This window comes from Hyposmocoma kahamanoa, unplaced genomic scaffold (assembly GCF_003589595.1).
Source record: "Hyposmocoma kahamanoa isolate Upper Pololo Valley unplaced genomic scaffold, ASM358959v1 66, whole genome shotgun sequence".
Lineage (NCBI taxonomy): Eukaryota > Metazoa > Arthropoda > Insecta > Lepidoptera > Cosmopterigidae > Hyposmocoma > Hyposmocoma kahamanoa.
This window is the reverse complement of record NW_020653854.1, coordinates 17,139,800-17,161,798: the sequence shown is the minus strand read 5'-3', so window position 1 is coordinate 17,161,798 and position 21,999 is coordinate 17,139,800. Positions and strand designations below refer to the sequence as shown.

The following is a 21,999-nucleotide window of genomic DNA, read 5'->3' as shown; positions in this document are numbered from 1 at the left end:
TAGTCGTTTTTTCCTGGTTTCGGTATAAATATGAGTTTTACCTCTCGCCAGCTGCGGGGCACAAAGCTGAATGCTAGACTAGCCCGAAAGATGTCGACCAGGTGCTGGACCAGTGTATCCTCGCCCCATTGTAGATGTGCGGGGAATACTCCATCTTGGCCTGGAGCTTTGTACGGTTCAAAGGTGTTTACTGCCCATTTTGTCTTTTCGTATGTTACTACTTGTTCAGCGTGTCGCCAGTTATGGATCGATGTGTTGTAGTTCATTTCTTCGCACTCGTCTTGGACGAACCTACATCTTGGGAAATGTGTTCCCAGTAGGGTTCTCTACGTTTCCGCAAGGGAAGTTGTATAATATGTGTTGTCTATTTTGCGTATTAAACCTAGGTTAGTTGAATTTGAGTTGCCTAGGATTTTCTGTATTCTGTTCGCTTGTGCACAAGATGTAATGTAATCGGTTTTTCGGGGATTCCATTTCGGTTGTTGTTCTTTGATAGCTGTTTCTAAGCTGAATATTATCCATCTGTGGTCCGAGAAAGATGCTTCTTCGGAATCGTGCCAGTCTTGGACAAAAATTTACAGCTCCTTCTGACGCTAAGGTTAGGTCTATAATAGTCCTGCATCTTTTATTTACGAAGATTGGTATTGTACCTTTATTAACGATTTGAAGGTTAGTTGTGAATAAATATTCTGTTAGGTTCTTACCTCTGACAAGGGATGGTGGGCATTAGAGTCAGTAGCCACGACAATGTGCTGCCCGTTCTGCTCGCAGTATTTGATTAGCCGTTCCATTTCCTGCGGTGGTAGTACATCAGTCTCCGCCATATAGTCAGAGGCGAGCACCACTTCGGGCAGGACCGTGGCCGTGTCAGCTAAAAGCTTGACGGGTCTCTGGTCTCTGGAACAGAATTCTGTTCGTGGCTGTACATTTAAATTATTAGAGTAGTAGATGCATGTTCGTGGTTTATCGGAGCTAGTGGTGGATAATAGCTCTCAGATGTGAGAGTCCATTTATTTGGTCGCGGGCACTGATCCACGGTTCCTGGATCAGCGCCACGGCTGTGTTGTTTACCTCCAACCACTTCTGGAGCTGAACCGTTGCGGCCTGGCTGTGGTGGAGGTTGTTCTGGACGACTTGCAGTTTATTGAGCGAGGGGGATACCGCCGTCACCAGACAGCAGTTCCACGTCCTCGTCCTCGCTCAATCGGATGTCTCCCATCCCCAACACACACTCGTCGTCGCTAATGGACACCGCCGGGCATTCGTAGGTGTCGGGAGTCGGGGAGGGCCCTTTTCCTTCCCTGGTGATACCAGAGGAGGTAGAGAGCTCCGGGGAAACATCCATTCGACCTGTGTCATGTATTGTAGACGCCACATTCTCTGGTGGTGCTTCAGTGTAGAGGCCCCTTTTCGACCTGAATCTCAGGTAGGCCGTACCCAACTGAAACGTGAAGCACCGGCCATGCCCCAGGACAGTGGGGACGGGTTTTCCTCGAAACCGTGGGCCGACGTCATCCTCGCCGCAGCGGCAGAAATAGGTACACTTTCACCAGATGCTCTACTATTATTTTTTTATTACACAAATTTTCTATTATTATATTCTGCTAGAGTTCTTTTCTATTATGACTACAAACACCAGATCGTATACTATTGATCTTTTTCTTAAAACAAGCCATACTTAGCTGTAATATGAAATTAATGTATGGTAGAGCATAATATGTTATAATATTTACTGCATAATATACGTTCTTGTGTAACATAAATCGGGTGCAACCTTACATTTTCCTTCAACAGTAAATCTTATACACATTTAAATCTTCGTAAAGCTATGGAAAATCTTGGAGTTTACCTAGGCGGCATAGTTGAATGTGTTTTCTCGAACAATTTATATTGCTAGTATGATGTAGAAAAAAGGATTGCTGAAGTTTTCAAAAATTGATTCTCGTCATAAGGTATTAAGAAATACAAAATATATTCCGCGATCATAAAACGATGTTTACTAAATTAGTTTCAGTGCTTCTTTTGCTACTTTTTGCGTTTAGCATAAACCTAGACAAGCAAAGCTCTGTCTTCGCATTACAATGTAACAGTTACAAATTGAGTTCAATAGAAAGTCTTACCTAATAGGCTAGTGTCCGTTTAAGCTTTCTGTCTCAACTTCCTTATATAAAACATAGAGGTCATGTGAGTAATAGGCACTTTATATATCACATTATTGAATTGAACCGCCACTAGTTGCGGTCAATAAGGCGTGGACGAACAGGCTGATTGCGACGGGCGCGGCGCACAGGATCTGGGCTCTATTTGTTGGGCAGGCGCATCCATGTGTGACGACACACCCATGTGTGCTTCGCTTTATGTTTGTTGTTGGAAGATCGTTTAAAAATCGTGCATGTATTTTTATGGCAGCCAGTTTAATTCAAATAAAATGTCAGACTTAGATAGAGGAAATAGTTCGTTTAGTTAGTTGAAACATGACGTTATATCCGATGCTTCAAAGATGGTATTAAATTTCTGTAATATATTCTTAATTACAATTACAATACAAATATACTGTTTTGCACACAAAAACAAATACGCAACAAAAAGAAACAATATACAAAAGACAGGTACAACAGATAGCTTTATTGTTACATAGCAACCTCTTCCAGACAACCTGCGTGTTACAGGATTTTTTTTTATAACTTAATTGAGGGCGCAACAAATGCCTATTTCTGCCGCCTGAGCATTATTGTATTTCGGTTTTGAAGAGTAAGGATGCTGGTACAATTAGGAGGCACACGAGGCTTGTCAACTTATGTATCAGGATTTGTCAGTGGTCAGGCGCAGTGGCAGTGTCTCTCAGATCTTTGCGAATTAAATAATAAATAAATAAATGAAATAACTTTATTTCAGACTTCAAAAGGTGGTCCATACAAAAGTGTTAGTAAAACAAAATTAAAATCTTAAGGAACTAAATGTTAGTATAAAATAAAAAGCCATTACCTAACATTGACATTAAAAACATTTTTAGATTTAAACCTGTGAAGTGGCACTGCAACTGCTATTGATAGGCTTAAAAAAATACGCTTAAAACCAGGTGCACGACTTGTTCGTCCTGTCACTTTATGATATCATGAAAAAATGCTACGCATATATTGCACTTGCACTAACAAAATAAATAACATACTTAAATAACTTCCATAAATTATAACCACGGAAGAGAGAAAAAAAAGGATATAAAAATATATAGATACCAGATTTGTACGTAGTACTTATATTATTTAGACGTTCTATGATACGATAATGGTTTATCGTGGGTTTATCACTGACGTTACGCGCGCTAAACCTAAAGTTACAACGAACGAAAGTATCACATATTCCGCACCGTGAAATATCTATAAAAGAAATTTAATTACGACTAGCGAAGCTAAACATACCGTCGGAATCTGATCTCAACTCCTGGCTTCAGGTTTCCATTTAGCCAAATACGATTTTACACATATTTATTTTCGTCTCTGACTGTGGGCCAATTCGATTTCACGGCCCGACCGCTGGCAGCCGCGACTGCGAACACTACCTGTCTAATTCATGCGACCGAGAATTGGCTAGGATTTAGGATGGTAGCAAAATATGAATAAAATTAATCATAATTGATAAAATCCCGTAGTATGGCCATTTGCCTGCTCTTGCATTTGGTAATTTACCTTACATTATTCATGGAGGTGTCTGTTGGATTATATCAATTTGAAGGGAACTGAGTCTTGTGGTCTTGGCTTGAAAAGGTAAAAAGCCAAAGAACAATCAAACTGTACTTACGATGTGAAGTCCCGCGCATTAGACTTACATAATGACTGTAATATTTAATTTTGAAAGTATAAAGCCGTGATAGCCTAATGGTTTGACCTACCGCCCCTCAAGCAGAGACCGTAGGTTCGAATCGGGGTTGTCACCTCTGAGTTTCTCGGAATTTATGTGTGAAGTTTAATTTAAAATTTAACATGAGCTTTTCAGTGAACGAAAACGTCGTGATGAAACCTGCACTTTAAGGAAGGTTTACAACCCTTAGAAACGTGTGTAGTCCCCGATCCGCATTGGATCAGCGTGACGCTCAATGGCCTAAACCCTCGCCTGAAACAAGACCCGTGTCCAGCAGTGGAACGTACAAATGGGTTGATGATGACAGGAGAAATATTGTAATGTTCTAATAAAATTAGTCACTTTTAGTGTGTTATGAGCTAAAGCTGAAGTGACACAATGAAAGTAAGAGCACCTTAGCGCATTCTCTTCGCCTGTGCTTGTCGTGATCCTCTACATATTATGTTTCAGACAAAAAAAGGAAATTACCTACACACGCTAAATACATTTGAATAATAAGGTTTTGCCATATTGTGCATGTTACAAATATATTGTAAGCACAAATTCATCTAACTACAGTCACTGAACATCGTCAGTACAAGCATTATAGGTTACTTAATTATGTGCACCAAGAAACATCCTTTACAAGTCCCTTGAAGCCATTGGAGTTTACTGACCTAGATACTTTTTTATAGCACCTTTTAGAGCTGTGATATTATAATTCCATACAGTTTCTAAGCACTCTCCAACAAAAAAGAAATCGAGAGTTGAGTGTTAAGAGCGACACCTGAATTGAATAATATACATTAATACGCAGAAGGAGTTAATTTTACTGACTCGTTTAAATATTGACAATTTTAATAGAATAACTGTTCAAATTTCACGGCTGAAGTTGACTGTTAATTTTACAATGTTATGTCAATCGGTTGGTCAAATGCGATATTGTAATTGAATACCGAGATAACTTAAGAAGATGACTGATTGTTATTTAACTGTTATCGATTTGATTACAACAGTGGCCGTAGCATAGCAGGGTAGTATATGTGTGATAAACCTCCTCGTGATAATATATAATTCAGTTGATATACAGCTAACTTTGCTTATTTGGTAATAAACTATTGTCATACATTTTGAAGAACAAAGACAACGATATGAAATTGCGTATATAGCTATCTTTGTCGTTTCGTTGCGCGAAAACGATGAAACAAAAATTGTCGGGTGTGTATTGAACTGTATTAAAAATGTTGTCCTCACCTTTTGCCAATAATTATATATATTTAAAAAATTTTAGATGGTTATCACTCGAATTTGAGAGCTAAATGTGGATATAATAGCTTTATCGAGGCAGCACACTACGGGAGCTGATCTCCATATACAAAGGATGTCATACTTTGGCAAATTTTGTCACGTTCCATGTCAAAAGTGTCATATATTTTGGTAAATTTTGTCACGTACCATGTTCTAGTGTCACATATGCACCTACTTGATATAAATATAACAAATATTGATTAAAAGAAATGTCGGTTGTTGTTCGATATTTTAAAATTGTTTTTGGAGAATCCGTTCAGAAACAAATCAAAATCAATTAACAGAAGCACAGTGGTACACAATCTAAATTTCTAAGCACTGTTGACACAGTGGCCGATGGGTGTTGAACTTAGTCTAAGAAACGCTTTCTCCGCAATTATTCCGTGCACGTTAATTCAATATTTGTTTAAAACCGTTCCGCCAACTGGCCCACATCCGACATCCTTCGCCCGCTTTGAACGATTCTAATGCTCCTTATTAATTAGTTTTCTTATTTGCACCTTTTCAAAACCAGCACATTACTCGTACACTCATTCTTTGAAAACTTATTTTAGCTAGAATGCGTGCCATATTTTCTTCTTTCTTCTCAAGAAGTTTTATGAAAGAGGTGCACGTGGTGATTTCGAAAATAGTAAACAGAATACAATCTAGAAAACTATATCTTAACAATACCAGCGGATACCTAGATTTGATGACCTTTATAGCGAGAAAAAGTGTGTAGCGATAACAACAAAGTCGATTTGAAATTTTATGGCTATTATGTTCGTATTACCGCGACAATATCATAAAGGTGCCACTTACATGTGGTTTCTTTTAACGATGTTTTTTTTTATATAACTAAATATTGCGTTATTCATTATCTCACCTGACGGAAAGATGTGGTCAAAGTCGGTAAACATATCTGTATCATTTTAACTTTAGAATATCCAGGTGTATAGTTAGAATACAGTAAAAAGACTTACATTCGTCGCTGTGGGAATGTCGAAGCAAGACATTATTCAAGGAACATCAGTTAATGTCGGATCATAGAGGAACTGGATAACAATTTCAAAGGATCTTTATAGCATTTGTGTTATATCTATGTCAACTCATGATGGGCACTTGTTTATATGACGCATTGTAACTGTGATGGAAACCAGATGTTTCACTAGCGTTATTATTATTTTGTAGTCATGTGCGATATTATACAAGATGAGTCGGGAGATTTATTAAAACAACGATTTATTGATGTTGCTGTATTTGTCATACACAATAATGTATAATATAATTTAGAATTTAGTAACAGATAACAAAAATGTCTGGGAACTGGTTTTTAAACCTTGCACAGATCCTCTTAGTCAAATCGCGGATTTCAACAAAAACAAATTTAGCAAGAATATTTTCAGGAAAAAAGACATTCCTTTTAACACTCATCAAGATTTTTATTTAAATAGAACTCTTAAAGGAAATTTCAATGGTTATAGTGATTGGTTCAAAAATGATAACATCCTTGAAAAAGATAATTGAACAATAATAAAGATCAAAATGAGAATGACATTTAACAAAAACACTAGTGAAGACGGGAAATTTACAGAAAAACATATTGTTTTATTTAACATGTCTGGTTAACAAAAAAATATATATAAAAGTATTGATCAAATCTAAACGAAAATTTATTCTTCTTACTATTGTTCTAATAGTAGGGTTAATATTTTGGACATATATCTGGAATAGTTTGACTAGTTTAGAAAATCATGAATAGACCCGCATGTGTATGAACACAAAACTTAATTTGGCTACGTTTGTTATTATTGTATCACTCATTTTATCGTACTAACATTTCATATCCCCCGAGACCTATCGTGAACCTTTTGTGATAGTTTAACCTTTCTCCATTGTTATGATAAGCGTTTTTAATTTCATATTTTTTATTTCAATCATAGTGTCAGAAATGTTACCTTTTATATTTACGGTTGTACGGAAAACTGTGCTTTAGTATAATATCCCGTCTATTGTAAAGTATAGGTACTTGTAAAGTTACATTTTCTCCGTACCTCCCCTCTGCCTTTAGTATTTGGAATGCTTATAACAAAGATTTTATACAGTTATCATCTAAAATTTATGAATGTTAGGAAAAGCTGAAAATTATCTTCAAAATTATAATCATAATGTCGTTTTAGGATTGTGTCATAATTCGTACCAACAATGTCTTTTTATTCTTTTTACATCGCAAAATGGTGTTTGTAAAGGTACAATTAGTTAGGTTTTATATTATAAATTTGAGTTTATACGTTACTACTAAGTATAGGGACACAATTGGTAGACTAGTTATCTTAATTGTTAACTACGAATCGCTTTGGCTTCTCTCCAGAGATTAATTTGGAGACATCTCCCAGTTTTATCTGTCTCTATGAGTGCAAAGTGCAAAGACATTTCACTCTAAAGGATACATGTAGATCGCAAATATTGTACAAGCTTTGAATAAGGAATGTTCGATATGTTGTACCTGTGCCACCATAAATCTTGCCGCTGGTGTATGTGTAAGGACTGTCAAACGTATATCGGCTCATGTTTATTTAGGAATATATTACTTGCCATTAAGAGCGGTAATAGTAGTGTACATTCGAAATCTGCTATTTAAGATCCATCAGCGTTACTTAAGGGTGCATAGATTAAAATTCAAGGTGAATGGTAAGGACGTGAGGTGTCAGTGTTCATCAGTTTTTGATGGCTTTGATTGATTTGCAGAGACCGTCATGATCGCTCCGACGTTCAAGGCGCGTTCTACTTCTCCAGGTTAGCGTAAGAATAAAGTGGATTGTTTTTGTCGTTGTATTTTTCGTAATTATTACTTTAACTTGAAATGAATATTCATGTGATTGTACAGCAACATGTAATACAAGTCTGGCAAGAAACAAATGCCGGTTGATAGATTGAGTTTTATTTACATATTTACGTTATGGTATATTGTTATCGTAGTTTGTTACGTCGATGTGATAATGTAGGAGCACATGAATGTTCATATGATATGAATATGCCGTGTAGAATGACGTGTAGTGTAAATGACAAAGCATAATAAAATATGTGCATTAACATAAGAATGGCTTGAATTGACCTTGGTCCGTTCGCGCTACGATTATGGTAAATGTTTGAAATACTTTCTGTTTGATAACCATCCTACGTAATTTTGATGATATACATATGTAGGTACCACCGACTAAATATATATTTAGAAGTTTCGCTATTTACTTTACTAAATACAACGATGTTCTGTATTTCTTGGCTACTAAATTTCTAGCAAACGTGGTACTTTATATACATCATACGGATGTGAAGTACAAGATTTGTTTTGAAATTTAATTGATATTTAAACATTCTTAATAAAATTCGGTGGCTCCTAATTACTGTAACCAATAACCGTAAACAACTTTTCCGAAGTTTTGGTTTGTTTGAGTTTGTTTTGATGGACTAATCACTAATCTTAGTTTGAATAAGACAAATGTTTTAAAATGTTGTTGTTTCGTATATATTTCCAATTTCTTTGACCCTTTTTGTTATAGGAAAAGAAGTTAAAATGTCTACAATCACAATGTTTTATGTTATAGATATTATATTTTACAGAAACCTCATAAACTAAAACTACTGTGACAGCTAGTTTAACTGTCTACACATCTTTACATTTGGATTGGATTTGGATAGGTATCTATTGTGCAAATTCAGATTTTCTTTCAATTCATATTTGTAGTTATTAATAGAACAATCTGGTATGTTAGTAATTTAATGTATTTTTTGTATGTTTTCGTAAATAACGGACCAGCATGCTACGAGCTTCATGCAGTTATCTACATAAAACATACATTGCGTTAGCTTTAAAATGTCGTAAGCATTATTATAAGGTCTTTTACGCCCTCGTGAAATTGTAACACCTGAAAAAGATATTCAACGAATAATTCAGCGAAATTGCTGAGCGCTCACGAGGCAAGTTCTTTTACGACTGTCGACAATCATATCCGAATGGGCGCAAAAGGGCGCAGTCAAAAAGCGAGCATTAGTCCCTTAGTTATGCTGACGCGGCACATCGGTACATGTGCGGTGACCATAATAAGGTTTTTGTACGGGAAAAACCGCGAACCTCCTTTTAGCCATAGCCTCCTCGGCTAACACGATTAAAATGAAAATTTATGAACTCCGTCTATATTTTGGTGCGTTTAGATGCCAATTATATGAATGAGCATAAAAGTCATGAAGACATGGACCTTGGATTGTGCTGACGCTGCACATTACATTACTACATGTATGGTGACCATCATACAGGTCGATAAGAGAAGTGAAAGCCTTAAGCAATTACTTTTGGCGAATGTAGATTTTGTTTTTGGTGATAATAATGATCAAATAGGCATAACATAAAGCAAGATTTAATTCTCCGGTTGTACTGCCGCTGCTGTGATGATAAAATTTTTAGAAAAGGAAAACGATTAGAAATTCTACGTCATGTAGATTTTGCTTTTGTTAATAATAATCCGAAACGACGTACACGTAAGGGGCGTATAATCATAATAGGGCATTATCCCTTGATACATTATTCGATGAGCATTTCTATTAGGCTATGGATATAATTACTAATACAAGGTCGAACACACAAAAATTCCTTCGATCTAACAAGACTCTAACCTGCGTCTGTGCCATCCCAGGGCGACCGCTCTACCAATTTTTTTTTATAATATCCTGTGACGGAACGAACAAGTCGTGCGCCTGATGGTTCATGCCTGTCCATAACAGTTCCAGTGTCACTCAGAGCTTCAAATCGCAAAATCTGAAGGGCACTGCCACTGTCACCCTGAGACATAAGTTGACAAGTCCCATGTGCTTGTAATTTCACCAGCACCGTTACCATTCAAAACCGAAACACAGTAATGCTCAGATTACTGCTTGGCGGCAAAAATGGGTATGGTGGCAGTACTTCCCTGGACGAACTCTTTCACAAGGAGCTCTACTGCAACTGAGCTACTAGCTAGATCGAGTCAACAGGCCTTTGTTTTTGGTTTTAACGACTTTTTTACAAAAAAATATTGTGTTAACTAAACTCAAATTAACGAAATTGAAGGTTGCATTATACAGCTTCTGCGTACTTGGTTAACAAAAATCCATGGTAAGGACACGTTCAGCTCTTGCAGGTTGTCCGACATAATCCTCGCCTTCCCGAGGAAGGGTATCCTCCTATATAAAGTTGTCTCGATTTTTTTGATAAATATTATAAATGAAAAATGTGTACAAATATATATTTACAAAGAGCAACCCCTCGAGCTACTTACACATTCTTCTCATGTTAATCTGCCTTACGAATGAGCAGTAGAGTTGAATCAATGTTACGATTTCAACTGTGAGTTTAAGTTTGAAATTAAATAATAGCTAAGAGAGGTAACAGTGAAGCATGGTAACCTTTATGTCAAACACACTTCGGCGGCCTCAGCGCATGTATAATGTAAATATTGCGTCATGATAACGATAAAACCGTGCACTTCCTCTCCGTGCCGGTCATAGCGTAAGAAATATTATTGTTGCATCACCGAAAAGCTCACGGTAAATTTCAAATTAAACGCACATAATAAAAACAATTCAAATCCGGCCGGATCGAAGGAATTTTTTCTGAGTGTTCGATCTTTGTATTAATAATTATAACAAACTAGTGGAGTAATTTCACATAAAAAATAATGGAATATCAATTCAATAAAAATTTAAATACAGTGAATAGCGACATCTCTAGCCGGGGCTGGTAGCTGTAAAGGTATCTAACTGGGTGACGAAATACTTTCATAGATTTCTTATGGATGGCGCTACGGCTAAAAAGTCGTTGAAAAACCAAATACAAAGACACGACAACAAACACATAGAAAAATTCGTGAGGTCCGCTGGTTCGTTCGGTGGCTTAGTTGGTATAGCGTCTATCACGGTATGCTAGAAGACGTCGGTTCGAATCCGGCCGGATCGAAGGAATTTTTTCTGAGTGTTCGATCTTTGTATTAATTATTATAACAAACTAGTGGAATAATTTCACATAAAATTTTAAAATTGAATTGAATATCAATTCAATTAAAATTTCAACGCACATAAATTGCGAAAACTCCGAGGTGCAAGCCCGGGTTCGATTTCACGCCCTTTGCTTGAGAGGTGGTATATCAAACCATAAGGCTCAACTCACACTGGCGCAGAGCGAAGCGTCGCGATGCGTCATGTTTTTCGCCTATAGCATATTCATCTCTATTTTCCCATTATTAAGGTACAAATTTGTTATGCAAATATAGAATCGACCAACGACGCGCGTCGCCGCGCGTTACTTGGACACTCAGGCGTCAGACGCCGACCATACTGTGATCCCGACGTACTAATGCGAGCGTCGTCGCGCGTCGACGCGCGTCGCCAGACGGTGCAGTTGAAAAACCGGACGCGACGCGACGCTTCGACTCTGCGCCAGTATGAGTTGAGTCTTAGGCTACCAATGGGCTACCACGACGTTTTGTCCAATGGTGAATTTAAAGAAAATAACAATCATACATCAACATCGACGAAATGAAAGTTTACCTGTATTACATGCGTGCACCTCGTTCGTTCCTTCCTCGAACCTGCAAAATGCGGAACGATTTTCCTCCTAAGTATTTCCTTTGCGCTATGACATGGGGTTCTTCAAAAAGCGTGTTTACAGGGCTCTCAAAGGCTGGCAACGCATAGGCAGCTCATCTGATGTTGCAAATGTCCATGGGCGACGATGACCACCTCTCATCAACTGGCTAGTCTGCTCGTTTCCTTCTTTACATAATTAAAACAAACGTAAATTTATTTTCATACTACGAAGTAACAATTCCCGGATCAGCGGGTAATCTTTCAACCTCCAAAAATGTTGCGCTAGGAAATCTGATGCTTGTCATTGTAGGTTTCAAATCATAATGAAACAACGACATTGAAAATGTCGGGGTATTGGGTGTCTGCGACGGCTCAGAGGAGCTGCGTGGTCATTTTAAGAGACTATAAAATAAACACACCGTACGTATCCCCCACAAAGTTTTCGTCATTAATTTACAGTTACATGAATTCTTACTCATAGTACAGGGAATGCCTTGGTTTGACACCAGACTTTTCTACCTAGGATGCTGCTAAAGGCCATTGAAATTAAAGAAAACTACTACTAATTTGAACTAGGAAAATGATTTCTCCTTACCACCAGCCTTGGTTTCAGTGTTTTCTTCAGACGAAAAAACGGACAACACTACAGCACTATTCGATAATGTCTTTAAGTTTGTTTTTTTTTGTTTAATTTTCTTTTATTTAACAAAAAAAGTGATTTTCTTTGTTAAATTAAAAATAAGATATTTAAATTCATAACTTTTGTCACAATAGCACGCCCCGGACACTCAATACAACGGTCGAAAATTATTTACCTACTACTACTACATATAGCAAAGCGCTATCTGCACACGCGCAAATGAGTGCGTGGAGTGGCAGGGTTACCCATCACTTTCTTGCACTATTACGTTATGTGATCAGCAACACAGCGAAAATGCTAACGCGAATCTATTATCTATGATTCTATTAATAGAATCCAGACTCCTAATAATTACACATGTCTATTATGTACTTAAATCGACATAATAACATATTTTTCATTAATTCACTAACCGCTCACGCGATACATGCAGCCGTAGACGCATACCACACCTAGAGGTGCCGGTGATGATTTTATACCGATTTATCCGGATATGGAAGGTATAACAGGTAAAAGAACTAATATTAATTGCTATTTCGGTAACTACTCTAGCAAACCATAAAGTTTTTCATGCCTGGGTCTGTCATTAAAAAAAAATAAACAACTTCAAAAATACGTCACGACAATCGTGTGTGTTATTGTTTGGGCTGGTGATTTCGGTGCTTATTTATTGAAAACATACCGTAAGTAACGTTTTTTAAGTTTATCCTGAATATATATGTTTATAAACTATACTTTAAGGAGTAATTTCATGGTAAACGTTAGAACCACTCAAACGGAATATTATCATATTTACCCAAGTACACCAACAATTTCATTAGTGCTTTTTAAGTGCAGGATTTGCGGTGTATTACTGCATTTTATTTGAGATGTTTTTGTTGGTAGCACAGAGGGTATTTATTTAGCAATGCAGAATAATAATTTTTATTTATAAAAACTTGTATTTAAACTGAATCCTTTTCTAATTTGCGAAACCAAATAGCCGCCATTTTGCGGTGGGAGGAACGCATCGCGTGAGCGGCTAACTAGAGTAATATTGAAAATTTATTTAAAAAATATATTAAAAGCACTTAAAATGTTATACTTTGGACGTGAACTTTGGACGTGTCCAAGTTGATCATCATTACTTAGTTAATAATTAGGTATATTCGCTACTTACGTAGGTATATTATTCGAGAATCCTTGTCTACTAGCTCACCTTTGTGAGTTAGTAGACAAGGGTGACATGACTTTTCATGGCGCCACATTGTATTGATATAATAAATCTGTGTTTTTATACATACATATATTACTCTGCAGTAAATAAATGAAGTAAACAATAACTGAATGAGTCTCAGATATAACTTTTTTTTTACTTACTTTGTTTCATCTTTCGGAAAATGATGATAAACAGCCGTACACAGCACAATTCACGACCAGTATAAATAGTAACGTAAAATTATGTTTTATATTAACGTACAAGTTTCGTAATGAATAAATGAAAACTATATTCAAATATCAAAGCCGTCTTCGCGCGAAAACGGCTCGCCGGTAGCCTTGTTGTCGTTCAGTCAATGTGACCGGCAATGTGCGGGGCGTGGTGCGGAATCTAAAGCTAGGAAGAGGCGGAGAGTGTCCGTTCTCTTTACTTTTTGTTATCTGACAATAAATAGTTCAGTACAAGGTTTGCATTTATATTAGAGTGCTTGATGAGCTATACCTTCTAAATCAACCATGATCATAAGACCTGGACCCCAAATCTGTGTCGATAGAGTGCTAATGGCAGGAGTTTGTACGTTGGGTATTCTGCTAAAAGGTAGGATTAACGGTTATAAGTGGTTAGCATCGAGCTATTTTTCAATTTCCATTGCATGTTTTTAGTATTCTGCTATTCAGTGGCATGTCGATGGTACGTCGAATGTACTAATTATTTGACATTTCTTTCGATTGGTTTTTAAATACAATTTCAAAGTTTTCATTTCCATTATCGAGTTACATTGTATAAAAAATACATTAAATTTTATGACTAAATTGTTGATTTCTCTCCGTGGCCGAACGGTTACCATGTCGGATAGCCACGCAGAGGTCCCAGGTTCGATTCCTGGCCCGGGAGAAATATTTATATGGACTACATTTATTTCTCTCGTGAGTTTGGGTGTCATTTGTGGTTGCCTATGCGTGTGTCCATGGCACCCGTGACACAGGGTTTCCCTAGTGCGAAGCTATGTTGAGTGTGTGCGTTATTAATGATAGTAAAATTACCAGGGCAATATCAATCGTTAGCGATTGAATGAATGAATGCTATCGTTCCTGTTCCACTGACACTGAGACTCAACTGCCATTCAACTTAACAAGCGTTATCGTAATTGCAATATAATCTTGGATTCAATAGATAAGCGTGCCAAAAGGCTTATAGTTGACTCGGAATTAGTTGACACGAAGCTGCAGAGCCTTGAACACCGCCGTAAAGTTGCCTGCTTATCTCTATTCTACAGGATATATATATCACGGAGAGTGTGCGATGGAATTGTATAATTTGATTCCGCCTTCCCCTTTCCATCATCGGGGGACTAGACGTGGGCTGGGATTCAACTCCAATGTTGTGGATATTCCCAGGCGCTTCCATATTTATATGGCGAGCGACTAGAGAGTGGAATTCCCTGCCTGCGGACGTATTCCCCAAACGCTATAACTTGGACCTTTTCAAGGGCAGAGTGAATACGCACACATTAGGTGTGCATGCTACATTACATTACATTACAACGATGAGTAGTTTCAAGAAAGTTAGTAGACTTGGGACCCTGTAACTAGTCCGAAATGCTCGTTTGTTTGAAAAAACAAATATACGCGATTTAGATCCGGAACTCCGGTTCTGGAACCGGTTGAAACATACCGTGTAGCTATAGCGAAACCCGAAGAACTGGATATCTCATTGTAGTCTCATCTAAGAGAAACTAAGTGGAGACGAGATCACTTCCATAGGGAAGCCGAGAGTGACCGTTGAGTATTAATGCCCGTTACTTTTCCGGTTCCGTCTACGACTAAGAACTTCTTTGAAGATTTTCACAAAAACTTAACATCAAAAGCAAAGATGTAACATCGTCTGATTTAAGGATTTTAGGATTATGTAGGGATAACAAAGGCTACAAAGACTAAGGGAGTTCTCACATGGTGAGGCTTGTATTGGCGACATTCGACAGTCGTGTATAAGCTCTCAGCCACATTAACCAAATCAATATTGTTATGTTAAATATACAGCCTGCGTCATTGTATGAGAATCGTCTAAATCCTGTACCTCGACTCAATTTCGTGAGTTCAGTGTATTAAAAAACAATGGCAACAGAATTATAAGACAAAAATAATCCAAACCATAAAAAGATCTGGCAATGTCACTAATTACATAATAACCATTATTCAGACATTACAATATATAATGTTTCTTTAATAAAATCTACTTTTTTTCAAACTTGGACTCGATCAAACAGTCGCATTGATCAAACCCCTCTACTCTTTACAAAGAACAACCCAAAATTCCTATAAATTTTTTTTTTTATAGGAACTGTGATACGAATGTGAGACAAATTTTTGTTACCACGGATTTTTATCATACAGCCAAGCTCAAGCTCAAGTAATATGGCAACTTTTGAATTTCAACCGTAAAACTAAAAACAAATATTAGTTGTATACATATGTATGTATAGTGTACTTTGGTTATATGCTCGTGGACGTAGATAGACGTTAAAGACAAATCTCTGCAACAATGTCGTTATTAGGAAAGGATGTCAATTTATATTGTCGCAACCTAGTGGTCGGGCAGCGATGTCAGGTTGGTCATAAAACTAAAATCCGGGCTTGGCCAAGGTAACATATTGACTGTTGTATGTTTACTGGGATAAACTTGTGGCCAGTATAATAGTAATGTACATTTATTTTGTAGTACCAATATCGCTTGCAATAAACTAACAAAAAATTAAAGAGTACGTACATTCTTATTTAAAATAATGAGGACTTGATTAACAAGTTCGTTCTTCGTTTACATCATTAGCGTAAATACTAGAACCAAGGCTAGATATTAAATGGACGGTGCTTTTATGTAATATTGAAATAATTAAATTTCTAATTTTGTAAACTTATTTAAACTTACGTAGATAGAATTTAGGTACCTCCTTACATACTATGAACAAAACCAAAACAAATAAAAAACAACATACTTTTAAGAATGGTATTTGTGAGTTATAATTTCAGTAAATTATTGTGAAAATGATAAAAAAAATTATGTACAAAGAATTAAGGAAAACAACGTGACAACATTTAGGTTCACAATACCTGGAAGACCGCATTGAGTCTGCGTATCTGACTGTGGCATAAACTCTTACCTTAGTGAAAACCCATGCCCAGTGGGACATACCACGGTTCGACTAGGTTTGTCATTGATGTTCTGTGCATTTAACGAAATAAATTACTTTATTACGATACCGTTACGTCTGTGTATCAGAAAACAGATTATTTTACGTTCGTGCCATATCATTCGAAGCCCTTTTAAAAAACAACGTTTTTATGTTTGTATTAATTATATAAATTAAATAACGACAAAGTTATGTTCTACTGTATAATGTTATCTACTCTACTCATTATAAAAATACGTGTATTCAATGCCAGTTGACATAACACTATTTTTTATTCACCTGAAACATGAATTGTGAGTTGTATATTTGTAACAAATAATTTTTTCTTTGTCCATTTGTGGACGTGCTTCAATTTTTACGTTCCTACAAATCGAAGTACTGTTACTCAAACGTTGTTTTTGTTTTAATGATCGCAATGTTAAGAGATTTGGAGTAGTTATACAGGTTTCCTGGCACGGTGTGACTTTTCTATTAATATTTCAGAGAGGTTACACGCTCCATGATCACCGGTTGTTATTAGTGATAATAGTCTAGTGTATAACCGAGAAAGTATTAAAGTCTATAATAACCTTGTGTACCTACCACACTTTTAGCACTGAATTGAAATTAAACCTCTTAAATGTATTATAATTATTAATATTTATTGCTGATTTTGGTGCACAGCGGTTTATACTGTAGGCGCTGGATGTGGAGGAACCGGGTTCGATTCCTGGTAAGACTAAATTGGGACGTGAACTTTTCAGTCAAGTTCTTGTCAGGGTGTTCTGGAAAGTATCTCAAAGTGAATACCGTGGTTCTCATTGTACAGGGTATTTCCTAATTTAAGACGAGACGTGGTTTATTTGGCACATTACATTATTTAATATTATTTATTGTCATTAAACGTTCTGGTTAAAACTAAAAAGATATAGTAACTAGGTGTTAGTGTATTAGTACACAAATTTGATCACATAGCTCTCACGTTTAAAGAAACACGAGACCTAATTATCAAATTGTTTAAAAAAATCTTAATTTCCGAGCAGACAGTTATTTAAAATGATTAAGATAAGTATGATACATGTCACAAGTCTTTTAACACCCCCGGATTACGTATGTGTGACATTGCCTGATAATTTTTGGTTACATCATCACATTTTTTAAGTTCCTGGTTCAACATTCTTTGAAATCGTAACCTACAATGTCGTGAATGTTAAATATAAATGAGAACTGTGATTACTAAAGACAATTCGGGACCTTTCTAGAAAGGGTTTATTTCAAAATTGTGACCATACCTATTTGTGCCGCCAAGCTGTAATGTAAGCATTACTGCGTTCCGGTTTTGAAGTTTCGGTGTCCCGTGCTGGTGAAACTATAAGCACATGTGACTTGTGAAGTTTATGTCTCAGGGCGCCGGGTGCAGTGGTGGTACCCCTTAAATCGTTGCGATTCAAAACTCGGAGTGGCTCTGCAGGTATAAGCTTATCGCTTATCACCATGGCATACATATACATACAAAATATGTGGATATATTGATTGTGAATATAATACGGGTTCTATGGAATTTGAAAGGCCTCAAAGAAAATCACAGCACAATTATAACATTCCGGACACAAATAAGGTCGGACGCTCACTGCCTATAATCAGACGTAAATTTCAGAATTAACTGGGTTTGCTGTCTTTTAAAATATTTGTCTCTTAAGTAAGGTTAACTAATTTATGGAGTTAGGCCGCAGATGTTAAAAGCGTGGTGTCTTAAAACGGCAACCCTTTATAACGGACTTCATAAAAGGGAAGGAGGATGTTCCCAATTCGACTTTTTTTGTATGTTTGTTACGCGATGACTCCGGCAGTTGTGAACCTGTGATGTGAACATTTCGATGATTCTTTTTTGTTAGAAATAGACAATATTCCACCTCTAAAGGTGGCAAACTAGGGGATGAATGACTTTTGAGGTCGGTTTTTATAGTACTATATACTGAGATTATAAATCATATGGACAATTACAACATTATGAAAATTATCTTGATAGATATCAATTTATATTAAAATTTCATAAATATCGAACTGAATATAATAGACAGGTGTAGGTACTAAAGGATGTATTTCCTTCCTCCAATAGTCAACCGAAAAACAAACGACAAAGAGGTCTAAGCGACCAAAAACATTTCATCCTACCCTTTCTCTATAAACAATAGGCAATACCAAATGGAACCGTTTGTATTTGAAAGTGCTTTTAGTGAAGAGTAGAGCATGTACATAGGAGCACATTATATAAGTTGGGAGAAAAATAAGCCATAAAAGGCCAAGAAACACAAAGACAGCTTATATAAAACAGCTGTTTACTTGACAATTGATAAGTCTGTACCAAGAACATATTTGTCTGAAATATGTGTTTTAAATTTCAACAGAAGTGTAGGTTTCTTTAGGTACTATTGGAAAATAAAACTAAGAGGAACGAGTGGCAGTGAATACAGAGTAACAAGCATACGGAGCTCTGCCTCATTCATTGAACCTTTATGGAATTAGTCCCGACGACGTCGTCTCTTCGGAATATTAATGGCATATAATATGCTCTGAATACTTGTTACAACTTTTCCCATTATGCTCCGTACAGATTTGCAAGAGAGAATTTATAAAAATGTACCCCATTTAGCGCGAAGTCGCGAAAAGTGAGAGAAACTTTATCGTGCGATATGAATATTAACCCCCGACGTTTACCTGTGTCGTGCAAATGGCCTACTTATTATTTTGTCGCTACTACAGTGATTTGCATATTTTTCATTATTCAACTAGGTATTTTCGTAAATTGAATAATGTAGCAATTTCTTCGTTACTTCTGTAATTTACTGATATATACTAAAGTGGAATGTTTACATTTTGTATCAACAGGTAAATGTTCCACTTTGAGAAATGGCTCTCTCTAAGGGATAGAGAAAGTGGTGTATGTGAAAATCGTCTTGTAATTATATTAGAATGTAAATGTGAAAACAAATTGTCATGAAATTTGAATTTAGCGTATAAAAAGCGAAATCATCAATGCCTACAAAAATGCTTAAATAAGTCATTTGTATCCAATCGTATGAAAGAAATTAAAAAAGACGTTCATCAAAGGGAGGTTAGGTAATACCTTCAAGGCTGTTCGCAGACAAAAGAGTGGGTAGAAGCCTCCGAACCTCCAATGCAGGATTATTGTCTGTGTAAGTCCACTAAAAGCGAGCCAATCGGCAAGCAATCCCTGTTCTAGTATTTACTTTGTCTCATAATGTGGAAGAAAGGAAACATAGCTTACGTAGGATAAAACACCGTTATTAAACACTATAGTATGTGTACATTCAATATACTGTCTTACAATTGGCCTTGTAGCTTGTTGTAATAAAAAAATACAGTTTCATTCTTTTGTATAAAACACAAAATTATACCCACAAAAGTGATGATTTGATATCGCCTTAAACGCTCCTAACGCTATTTAAGCGATTGTAGTAAAGATTTACATGTATTGTGAGGCACTGCTTCATATTGAATGTAGGTTTTTAAGAAAATGATAAAAATATGGTGTAAAACATAGGTAGTAAACACAATAATTATTATTAATACAAATATCAAATTCTAAAGAAAATTCCTTTAATCCGGCTGGATTCGAACCGGCGCCTTTAGCATACCGTGCCCGACACTCTCCCAACTGAACTATGGAACGCACCAGTAGACCTTACGAATTTACATTCGATCGATTAGTGTTCGATCTTTGTATTAATAATTATAACAAACTAGTGGAGTAATTTTACAAAAAATATTTCAATATCATGGTAATATTTAATAAACTAATGCTACAAACCCAATAACTTTTTAGCATTTAAAAAAACAAACTGTACATAAATGCATAACCACAGTTTTCACTTTGATGACAATATTCTGTTAGGCATAAATTGTCTTATCACAAGAGTTAGGTAAAACATTAGGGTTCAAATGCACTCTCCAAAGTTAATGGCATACCTGACATAACACAAATTTTGCTTGTCGGTCGACGTGCACTGATACCTTAGAGGATGGAAAAAATAAAGGAATAGTCTAAGACAAACTTGTTTATACAGTCACCAATGAGTCTTTCATTAATAAATTCGTTACGTTCTGTGAATAAAACTTTAATACTCAAGATTTCTCCATCTGAAATAAGTTTTTAGTAGCAGCTATCCTGTGGAGATTGGTAGCATAGAAATAGTAGTTAACAGTATGATGTTCACTGAATGTGGGTGCATAGTTTAGTTTGCCAAATAGAAAATGCCTTCATAACTCGACGTTTTGTTAGTTTAACACGATTTTGTAATTCTGCAGTGTCAGCGAATAAATTTTGAGAAATGTGAGACGTGGACAATTAGCAGGTATCTTTACTGTAATTTGTAAATATGTGCCTACAAAGTAATGTACTCTTGAACCTCAAACAACACACTCTCCAATTGATTTTTAGTAGAAGTAGAGCTCCTTGTGAAAGAGTTCGTCCAGGGTAGTACTGCCACTTACCTATTTCTGCCGCCAAGCAGTAATGTCAGTTTTACTGTGTTCCGGTTTCGAAGGGTAATGGTGCTGGTGAAATTATTGGCACATGAGTCTTGTCAACTTATGTCTCAGGGTGACGAGAGCAGTGGCAGTGTCCATTAAGATCTTTGCGATTTAAAGCTCCGTGTGGCACTGCAACTGTTGTGGACAGGTATGTAGCTTACTATCAGACGCACAACTTGTTCTGTTCTGTTCTTGTTCTGTGGCAAGATATTATAAAAAAAATCTTAATATTCAATTTACAAGACAATCACTTCGAAATTTAATTAAAATGGCAATATGTATTAAGAAGATTGTGCGTCTGGTTGTAATCAGTCTATTTCACAATTTTCACATGACAGGAGATTTGATTGTAGTGTAGAGATTTTGTCACCGATTTATTAGAGCCTTTAAGATCTACGACTCGTCGTCGTCGTCGATCGTCGACTATGTATAAAAAAATATGTACAATATTCCAATCAAAAACTACTAAACGCATTTAAAAAACGTATAATAGAAAATCAGTGCTCTACGGTAGGATCAAATGAGTAGAAAATTTTTTTTAGTTTAAGTAGCCCCACACTAAACCCTGTGTCATGGGTGCTATAGACACACATATAGAGCACGCACACGGCGAATTTTAGCAATAATCATGCAAAAGCGATGCAGTAGTGATACAGTCGCTTATCGTCTACTCTACACACGCGCGCGATTTTAAGCAGC

General features: G+C 36.4%; 1 protein-coding gene across 1 annotated transcript in view; it reads left to right on the top strand.

Moving 5' to 3' along the window:
• LOC113232031 overlaps positions 1-21,999 on the top strand; it is a 215,945-nt gene that overhangs the window by 128,342 nt on the left and 65,604 nt on the right. The window contains exon 8 of the mRNA XM_026466655.1: positions 7,873-7,920. Coding sequence (XP_026322440.1) covers positions 7,873-7,920 — 48 coding nt within the window. The remainder of the gene's footprint in view (positions 1-7,872; positions 7,921-21,999) is intronic.